The 11,359-nt window shown below is 26.3% G+C and overlaps 1 protein-coding gene across 1 annotated transcript; it reads left to right on the top strand.

The window, feature by feature from the left end:
• The first annotated feature begins 3,112 nt into the window (after window positions 1-3,112).
• Window positions 3,113-10,727, top strand: LOC112775199 (seed linoleate 9S-lipoxygenase). The gene is made up of 9 exons (XM_025818688.3): window positions 3,113-3,546; window positions 6,180-6,466; window positions 7,015-7,255; window positions 7,825-8,148; window positions 8,459-8,544; window positions 8,633-8,740; window positions 8,845-9,146; window positions 9,496-9,759; window positions 9,850-10,727. The coding sequence occupies exons 1-9, from the start codon at window positions 3,315-3,317 to the stop codon at window positions 10,601-10,603; spliced, it is 2,598 nt and encodes an 865-aa protein (XP_025674473.1). The 5' UTR covers window positions 3,113-3,314; the 3' UTR covers window positions 10,604-10,727.
• Window positions 10,728-11,359: the final 632 nt, after the last annotated feature.

Below are 11,359 nucleotides of genomic sequence, written 5' to 3'. Positions count from 1 at the left end.
ATGCAGTTCCTCATTGGTATCTGTTCAAAGATCTCCTTGGTAGCTTCCATATCCCCATTCCTAGCATACACATCAACCATTACAATCTATGTCACGCGTTTTTTGCCTTATCCGGAACCTTATTGAACAACCTCCTAGCGAAAAAAAGAGAAGAGAGGGAGTATTGTAGAGAGTAAATTTTAAATTTGGAGATTAGCGTTTTTAATTTTGATTTATGGATTAAATTGTACCAAAAAAATTTACTAATCCACATCAGTTAGTCATTACGTGTCTAGTGTGTCACAGACAAAGGAGTCCAGATCAACTTTCCAGTGACGCCAAAATGTGTCTGAAGGATGATCCTCGGTCCCAGAGTATAACTTCAGGAACAAAAATAAGTAATTATTAACTTTAAGAATTAACTTGAGTCTTGAGTGTAATTTCAATAATCACTTTGAGGCTTAACTCATTTTATTCTTTTTTATAAAATTATATGGATGCTTGTTTTTTGTCCAGAAAAGGCAGAAACAATGAATCTTCGATGCGCCTTGAGTCCTTGCCTTATGCGTGATGAGCCAATTTAATTACACCATTGTTACGCCTTATAAGCAAAGAAAAGTGTGTTTACGAATTTCGTGGATATATATGTGTAGAAAACTAGAAATTATAGTTAAAAATGATAAATAAATTTTAAAGATTTATATTTCGAATAAAATAGTCTCCGCAGAAAAAAAGTATTAATAAGATTATAGTAGATGTGGACATATTATTTTTAAATTAGTTTTTGGATAAAATGTCTTAATTTAAATTAATTTGACTATTTTGTTATCTTGTAAGACTTTATTGATATTTTTTTTAAAGATTAATCTTTCTAAAATGTAAACCTCTCAAAAATTTATTTATCATTTTACTTTATAATTAAATATTGATTCGATTTTATTAATATTATATGTTTTGAATTTATATTTTATTTAAAAATTTAATTTTTATGTACCATTAATTTTATACAAATACCCAATTAATGTTTATTACATTAATTTTATATATTTCTTCCACTGTATGTGATTAGATGACGGTGAAATTCATATCATGTTGTGTATTTATTTATTTAAGCCTTCGTCCAGTAGTAATAAAAGAGTGAATCAACTTGATTTATAATAAGATTTGTGTTTTTAAAAACACATGGAAACTGTGTTTGGAATGATAAATAAATTAAATGGGTACTAATAATCCATACCGAAAGGCATATTCTAATTTAACAGGCGATATGTATGATGACAATTAACTTTATTTTTTAAAAACTAAACCTACTTCGTTGCAAGTTTATGATCATCACGTTTAGCATATGGATTTTTTTTTTACACTTAAAATAAACCATTATTGGAACCCACAGGACCAGGCACGGGCCTACTTACTAAAATGGGGGACACGATCTCCCCACTCTTATATATATATATATATATATATATATATATATAAAATGTGTTTTCATTCTAAATTTTAAATAATTTTACTATAAATAAATTAAATTCAATTGTTTAAAGTTTTAAATTTATTTTTTTATTTTTTTATTATTTTAATTATTAATTAATCTAATTAAATTTAATCTTTTTTCATTCTCAAATTTTAGTCATTACTCTTTTATTTTCTTAAACTCTCTTTTTAATTTTATGTTTTTAATCTTTTTTTCTACTCTTTGTTTATTAGTCATCTTTTTTTCATCAAAAAATAAATTTTAAATTCTTTATGTTTTTTTATATAGTTCTCTATGGCTTTATGCATCTTATAATTTTATTATTTCTCTTTTTAATATTTTCAATTATAAATTTTAACCCAAGTAATTATAATTTAGGTGCCAATAAGTTATATCTCAAATGACATAGTCTCTCCATACTCACAATTCACCTAAGAGATCACGGGTTTGAGTTTTTCTATCTTTGGTAAAAAAAATTATTATTTAAGTATTAATCTAATTTTTTATTTACTTCACGAATTTATATATGTTATTTTATTATCAATTTATTGCTCCTTATTATTTTGGTTTTTTATCTTTCATTCTATTCTATTATATGTAACTATGTTGCATATAAATTTTTAAAGTGAATAGATCAATTTACTAATTTAGAATATATTTTTTTATTTGTAAAAATATTAATGGAGAAATATTCCAAAAAAAAAAATTTTAGAATCTGAAGTCACTGTATTAATCTTTTTAATATGAAAAGCCTGATAGTTAATCCTAGACAACGATACAATAAGTATTTTATATTAGTAGACAGTAATGGATCTTTTTACAGTAAAAGATAATTAAAGTATATAAAACATAATAATAATTTTTATAACATAAATATTATGTATACATAAAAATGCAACTACTAAAACATAATAATAAATACATATATTGTTTAACTCATTGTTAACGTGTATTCTATAAAAGTAATTATTTTTTATGTACACGTACGTAGTATGATTATTATTATTATAAATATATTTTTTTATTATAAAATATGATTAATTTTTAAAATATCTAATTAACAAATTAAAATAGTAATTTAAAATCTACTTAATATAATTTAAAATTTTTTAAGTTTTATGTTTTGAAAAGATTAAATAATCTTTTCCTTGACCATATAACTAAAATGTTTCTCTTAATTTCTATATATTCACTAAACAATTATCTAAAAATTCACCTCTTATATAATTAAAAGTAGTCGACTCTTAATAATATTTATAGTTGAAAAATTTTTTTTAATTAATGTAATTGCTATGACAAAAATTAAAGCTAACTTTAAGAAAAGAAACACCAATAAATAAATAATATTTTTTAAGTTAATTTTTAAAAAAGAATATTAATTCTATTTAAATTTGAGAATTATTAATAAAGCTTTTAAATTGAATATAAATACTAAAAGTTAAATTAAAAATTATTGTAAAAATCAAATTTAATAATTTAATAAAAATAAATAAATAAATATTATTATTATTCAAAAAAATTTTAAATTGTAGCGCAGAAGTATTTATACCTCCAACAATATAAATAAAATTATCTTGCTAGTAGATGATTTCGATGGTTTAATATACATCTAATATAATTAATAATATAAATATTTGATCGAATCTTGTTAATATTTTTAGTGCGAATCAAATGGACATTTTAGTAGTATCTAATTTGATTAATGTGAACCATACTTTTCTTCATAGATTGTACTTGTTACTTGGTCTATAAATAGCACAAAACATTCCTTTGGATCGTCACAAGCAACCAGCTTCTTCCACATATATAATTTTCCAATATAGGAGTTTTCTCTACGTTCAAGAAAGAACAATTTGAAAAGATGTCGTTTCTCTTCAACAAGGGTCAAAAGATCAAGGGGACTGTGGTGTTGATGCCCAAGAATGTCTTGGACTTCAACACCATATCCTCCATCCCCAACGGCGGCGTTGCCGGGGCATTCGACGGCCTCCTCGGCACTGCCACTGACTTACTTGGCCATGCAGTTGATGATCTCACTGCCATCTTTAGCCGCCAAATTTCGCTTAAGTTGATCAGTGCTACCAAGACTGATGGTGCGTTAATTTCTTTTTCATCATCATTTCTTCCATGAAATCATATTTTGATAAGGGAAAACATATTTTCTTCTAATACATAATAAGCACTAAAAGTTGCTTTTTCTCACAGAATTTTTTGTTGGTCCTCTTGATATATATATATATATATATATATATATATATATATATATATATATATATATATATATATATCATTTTTACCTTTAATTTTAAATTTTGTAATATGCAAAAAGATTTTTTATTTTTTAAAAAGTTAGAAAGAATTTTTTGTTTTTTTGGAAAATAATGTTTATAAGGCTAGTTGAATTGTCTAAATTAAATAACATAATTCTTTTTTTTTTAGTCTACTATTGGATTACTCTGTCTTCTTGTCTTTCAAGTTCTTGTGTTTGACAATCAACTCTAACTGGCCTTTTGAAATTAAACAAAGAATTAATAATATCAGAAATTAGTTTAAAAATGATATTTACTTCTAATATATTATAATTTTATATTGTTAATTAATCATATATATGTAAACTAAATCTACTTAGTGTGTAAAAAAACATATTTGCATTGTGTAAAAACCTTGTAATATTATTTATCGCAAAAATTTAATATATATATATATATATATATATATATATATATATATATAATTTAGTTTTAAATATATTGCAATTTTAAAGAGAGGGAAGGGGGGGGGGGTTCTTAACTCATTTTAACTAGTACTTCGAATACATTGATTACCTATACTCTTTAAACCTTATATGTAACACTTTTAAGATAATGAATATAAAAATTGGAAAAGAATTTTATACTGAATTAGTGAATTAGGTACGTAAACTATGCACAAGAAAAAGTTGACCAAAACCAACAACAAAAACAAAATATAGGTCAACATCTAACCAGTATTATTATTATTATTATTATTATTATTATTATTATTATTATTATTATTATTCCCACCAGTTCATGTCCGTGAAAGTGTGCTTTTGAACTATGATTATTCTTTTGGAAGAATTTTAAATATACTAAATAAATAGGTGTTTCAATAATTTTAATAGTTAATTTTAATTATAAAAAATATATATAATATATATTAGTTAAAATTAATAGTTAAAAATTATTAAAATATCGATGTATTAAGTATATTTAAAATTTTTTCTATTCTTTAAGATAGGGTCAGATCCAATAATCATGATTGTTACCTAACCACCGAAAAAAAAAATCATGATTGTTACCCACTCTTGTTGTTATGCTAATTTATTCACTAATTAAATGACAATTTTATATATATTACTACTCTTTAGTTTCATCCACGCATGTTGCTAATATTTTTATAAGTAGTTAGGGCATAAAATATTGTGCAAGGAGGAATGCCCTATTTTTTAAAATTTGAAATGGAAGATAGAAAAATATTTTATGTTTGAATATATTATAAAAATGTGTCAGAATTAGAAACAGTTAAATTGTTTAAATATAAAAAATATGTATGTACTTTTTCTAAATAAAATTACAATTAGGATCATACATAATAAAATACTATTTTATATTATCATATGATACTTTTGAACAAAAATTTAATGTATTATTTATATATTTCTATAAAATAAAATAAATGATTACATAAATTATTAAGAAAAAATAGTTATATTATATTTTCTATATTATTTTAATTAAAACATTTATTTTTAATAAGAATATGAAATATAAAAAATAAAATTTTTATACATACATACATCATACGTGTAATGAGGACACACTAAAATAAGAAAAGATTATTCTAAAAGACAGTTAAAAAGATATAATTATTAAAAAAATTAATATTAAAAATGGCCAAATTTTTTTAGTGATGTACATCTTTACCATGGTTCTCATTCTTTTGAGATGTTTATAACGGTTGGGTTTATATATTGGGTTTCTATTATTAATGAGAAAAAAAAGAATGAAAGATCACAAAAATAAAAAATAAATAATTAATAAAAATTATTATTATTTTAGGAGAAATAAAAATTGTTAATATAAAGATTATAAACAATAAATAAATAAATAATTAAAGATATATTTATCTTTTTTATAAAAAAATTTCGTTCTTTTTCTTAAATATTATAAATATTATAAAAAAAATTTAGTCCTTCTTAATAATTTTGGTGTTAAAGATCTTTTTTAATAATTAAATTTTTCTAACAGTTTTTTAGAATAATTTTTTTCTAAAACTACTTTTTTAAATTTTAAAATGAAATTAAATTTAGTTCTAACCAAGATTTTGGTTATCTCATTTTTAATATTGGTATAATAGTATCAAATTTTAAAGGTATGCATTTTTTTAAAAGAATGCACTTATTCCTTTCAAAAATTATGAGAATAAATTTGTAAATTAATGATTTATTCTTCTCTCTCCTCAGTTGCTTCTTTATTCTTACCTGCTTCTCAAAAAAAAAAAGAGGCAAAAATTGATTATTTTCTACCTCTTTTTAGTTTTTTAGAAGTATAAATACATAATTGAAAAATAAAATAAATAATCATTTTTACCAAAAATAAAATGTGTTTCTTTTATGTTAGAACTTAGAAAAGCAAACAAACAAAGCTGAATATCACTGCAAATTCTTTCTTCTTTTTTTTTACATTTTGTTACAATTTTTTTTCAGCAAACGGAAATGGGAAAATTGGAAAGGAAACTTATGTAGAGAATCATCTTCCAACCTTACCCACATTGGGAGCAAGGCAAGAAGCATTTGATATTCATTTTGATTATGATGCCGAGTTTGGAATTCCAGCAGCATTTTATCTCAGAAGCTACATGCAAACTGAGTTCTTCCTCGTTAGTGTTACTCTTGAAGACGTTCCAAACCATGGAACTATTCACTTTGTTTGCAACTCATGGGTCTACAACTTCAAAAATTACAAAAAGGACCGCATCTTCTTTATCAACAACGTAAGCCCTTATACATGTAAACGTCACATAACTGAATTCAATAATTTTCCAAGTTTAAGAAAATAAGAAGAAATATATGAATAATTATATTTTTTATTTTATACAGGAATTTATTTTTGGATTTGTGCAGATTCTTTGTATAGACTTTTTTTCTCTTTTTATTTGTCTTTGCTAAAATTCATTTTGTTTTTTGAGTCTTCAAAAGTCAAAATTTAAATTTTTAGCTCATAGAAGTTTTGATATTATCTCATAAAATTAAATTATTTTTTTTTAAATTTAAACTAAATTTAAGCTGATAAAATAAAACACATGATAAAAAAAATTATATGATTTATATCTATAAAAATAATTAATAAAAACTCACGTGCAGGCAACTTTATATAAAGTTGATAGTTGAGAATCGCTAAATAATTTAAATGTTTTGACTAAATTTTCATTTAAAAACTTTCAGTTATTAACTATCAACTTTATAAGAAGTTAATTGCATTTAAATTTTTACCAAAATAATTATTATTAAAATTTTTAATTTATATATAAATATATTGCAGGTGTTTTTACCTAGTGAAACACCTGCTTCACTATTGAAGTACAGAAAAGAAGAGTTGCAGAACTTAAGAGGAGATGGAACAGGGGAGCGCAAAGAATACGATAGGATTTACGATTATGATGTCTACAATGATTTAGGTAATCCAGATCGTGGTGAAAAGTATTCTCGCCCAATCCTTGGAGGCTCTTCCACTCATCCCTACCCTCGAAGAGTTAGAACTGGTAGAAAACCAACCAAAAAAGGTAAAACTTAATTCTAAGTGTACTCAAATTATCAATTTAGCCGTCGAGATTTTAACATGTTAATAAATTAGTATAAAAGAATAGAGTTATACTACGAGTACACTAAAATTAGTCACTAAAGTCAGTTATCAGTATAATATACATGTTAAAATATAAATACACATTGAAAATAAATTAAACCACACATGTATTTATATACAAATACATTGGTGACTGATTTTAATAGCTGATTTTGGTGTACAAAGAGTATTTTTGAAAAAGATATTATATTTTCTCATGACTTAACAATGATCAATGCATTAAGGAATGTAACTTTTAAAAATATCAACGTATTGTGAAATTAGTAATTTAAAGATGAAGTACGTACTTGTTGACAAAAAAGGTTCCTCATCATTAACAAAACTAATATTCGTCATTAATGTAACATAAATCTAATGATCAATGCATTTTATTTTCTCATGTAGTATATATTAACAAACTAAAAAGTGGTTGCACTCAAACATAGATCGTATTGTAGAGCGGATTATTTATCGCACATAATGACTTTTATTTTTTTTTATTCTGAATAGATCCTAAAAGTGAGACTCCACCAACGGAGACTTATGTTCCAAGAGACGAAAATTTTGGTCACTTGAAATCATCTGACTTCCTCATATACGGAATCAAATCTTTGTCTCAAAACGTGTTGCCTCTTTTCGAATCGTTGATCTTCGATTTAGACTTCACACCGAATGAGTTTGATAGCTTCGACGAAGTACGAGAACTCTACGAAGGAGGAGTCAAACTGCCCACAGATATGCTCAGTAAAATTAGTCCCTTGCCGGCGCTCAAAGAAATATTTCGGACTGATGGCGAACAAACACTCAAATTCCCACCACCTCATGTAATCAGAGGTATATATATAATATGGTGGAAATTCAGGTGCAGTCAACTTCGCGTGAAGTTGATAGCTGAGTGCCGTTAGATAAAAAAAGTTGATAGCTGAGAACCGTTAAATGATTTGAATATTTGACTAAATTTTTATCTGACGGCTCTCAGTTATCAAAGTTGACTGATCACTGTATAACATATTATATGTATGTGTCTATGTATGTCCCCATAAAATGAAACTACTATAACAATATAAATAACTTGATGCCTAAGAAATGCAACGTTTTGACTTAGTTAATTAATTAATTAATTCTTTCTAATTATTTGAAACAGTTAGCAAATCTGCATGGATGACTGATGAAGAATTTGCAAGAGAAATGCTTGCTGGTGTAAATCCTTGTGTGATTCGACGTCTTCAAGTAAGTTCAAACAGTTTCTACCATATTTATATCGTTAACCATTAAAAAATTAAGTTTTTCTCATAATATTGTTTTAACAAAATGACAGGAGTTCCCACCCCAAAGCACACTAGATGCTACCATCTACGGTGACCAAAACAGTAAAGTTTCAAAACAAGAGATGGAGACTAACCTAGATGGGCTCACAGTGGAACAGGTATATTATTAAGAATTTCCACATAATCAAACTCATATGCTTATTTTCATGAACCAAAATTATATACATAACTAATTAATTGAAATTACATATACATGGTACAGGCACTTAATGGTAATAGATTATTCATATTGGATTACCATGATGCCTTCATGCCATATCTAGAAAGGATCAACAAAATTGCAAAGGCTTATGCTACTAGAACATTCCTTTTCTTGAGTGACAATGCGAAATTGAAGCCAGTTGCCATTGAGTTAAGTTTGCCACATCCTAGTGGAGATCAATATGGTGCTGTTAGTAAAGTCATCTTGCCTGCTTCTGAAGGTGTTGAAAGCACAATTTGGCTATTGGCCAAGGCTCATGTAATTGTCAACGACTCGTGTTATCATCAACTCATGAGCCACTGGTATGTATAATTTTATCTAACTAACTCAATCTTGAATGAGTATCCGGTCAATATTCAAATTCCTCTCATTTCTTAAAGATAATATATTTTTTAAATTAGTCTCCAAAAGATACAATTATAAGTTAAATTGATTTTTCTGTTTGTTAAATAATGTGTCACGTTAAGTGTCACATGTTAACCAATTATTTTATTACGCGTGATATTAACTTATCATGTTATCATGCTACATGACAAACACATCTTCATCTAACTTACGAAGTGATTAATTTGAATTAGGGTCGTATCTTTTAGAGACTAATTGATTAATATGATATGGTTATTGATCTTGTTTTGTTGATGGGGATTATAGGTTAAACACACACGCAGTTATTGAGCCATTTGCCATAGCAACAAATAGGAATCTTAGTGTGCTTCACCCCATTAGTAAACTCCTACACCCTCATTATCGTGACACCATCAACATCAATGGACTTGCTCGTCAAGCACTAATCAATGCAGGTGGCATCATAGAGCAATCATTTTTGCCTGGCCCCAATTCCATAGAGATGTCTTCAGCTGTTTACAAGAATTGGGTATTCACAGACCAAGCTTTACCAGCTGATCTTGTTAAGAGGTAATGCAATATTAAACAATATATCTTGGGGTGTTAAATACTTAATAATTGGTTTTGATGATCCAACTCAACTGTTTGTGTTTGATACAGGGGATTGGCAATTCAAGATCCTTCTTCACCTTATGGCCTTAACCTAGTGATAAAGGATTACCCTTATGCAGTTGATGGACTAGAGATATGGGATGCAATTAAGACATGGGTCCAAGACTATGTTTCCTTGTACTACCCTTCAGATGAAGCAGTTAAGAAAGATTCAGAACTGCAGGCATGGTGGAAGGAAGCTGTAGAGAGGGGTCATGAAGACTTAAAAGACAAGCCATGGTGGCCAAAAATGCAAAGCATTCAAGAATTGATTCAATGCTGCTCTATCATTATATGGACCGCTTCGGCGCTTCATGCGGCCGTTAATTTCGGACAGTATCCATATGGAGGTTACATCCTTAACCGTCCAACTCTAAGTAGAAGATTGATCCCAGAGAAGGGAACTAAAGACTATGATGAGATGGTGAAAAATCCTCAAAAGGCTTATTTGGGAACAATCACACCTAAGTATCAGACCCTTGTTGATCTCTCAGTGATTGAGATTTTGTCAAGGCATGCCTCTGATGAAGTGTACCTTGGGCAGAGGGATAATCCTAACTGGACAAGTGATTCAAGGGCAATACAAGCTTTCAACAAGTTTGGGAGCAAGTTGGCAGAGATTGAGGGTAAGATTCAAGAAAGGAACAAGGATTCCAGTTTGAGCAATAGGTTTGGACCTGTTGAAGTTCCCTATACTTTGCTTGTTCCTTCTAGCACTGAAGGCTTAACTTTCAGAGGTATCCCTAACAGTATCTCCATCTGAAAATAGGGTTTCTTTGGAGTTTCATTTTTATTTGTTGCCATTTCTAATAACACCATGATGATGCATGTCATCCATATGATCATATTACTGTATTTGAATAATGCCCATCTCGGTTAGCATTTAACATAGGCTTTATTAGAGCAATATTACAGAACAACACAATTTATGTTTTTAACTTAGTCAATAATAATTAAAAGTATTCATTAAAAATATTGTGTTAAGTTATTAGGCTAAAAATATTGGATTGTTGGTTAAAAATGTTGGCCAATATAAATTAAAATTATTGGTTTTTAAGTTTTTTCTTCTTGATATATGACTTGTATCATTTTGAATAAGGAAACTATTTAAATAAAGACTTTTAAAACGTTTTTTTTAAATATTTTTTAGTAATTAAAATTTAATATATATAATCAATTAAATTATATTATTTTTGTTAAAATTATATCAGATAAATTGATTTAGTTGAAAAATTGGTAAAACAAACATTAAACTGATTAAAATTAATATTTTTTTATAGAAAATTACTATAATAACTCTATTATAAAAAATGACTAATATATATATATATATATATATAATTTTGAGAACTCTAAATTCTAATCCTATGGTAACATAGAGAGAAGAGAAAGATTAAAATTTAAGGTTCTCAAAATAATAATAATAATAAAGTATTTTAGTCATTTTTTATAATAAGGATATTGTACTCATTTTTATTAAAAAATATTAATTTAGAACGATTCAATATATAATTTATTG

This window comes from Arachis hypogaea, chromosome 19, assembly GCF_003086295.3.
Source record: "Arachis hypogaea cultivar Tifrunner chromosome 19, arahy.Tifrunner.gnm2.J5K5, whole genome shotgun sequence".
Lineage (NCBI taxonomy): Eukaryota > Viridiplantae > Streptophyta > Magnoliopsida > Fabales > Fabaceae > Arachis > Arachis hypogaea.
This window is presented reverse-complemented; position numbering and strand designations above follow the sequence as displayed.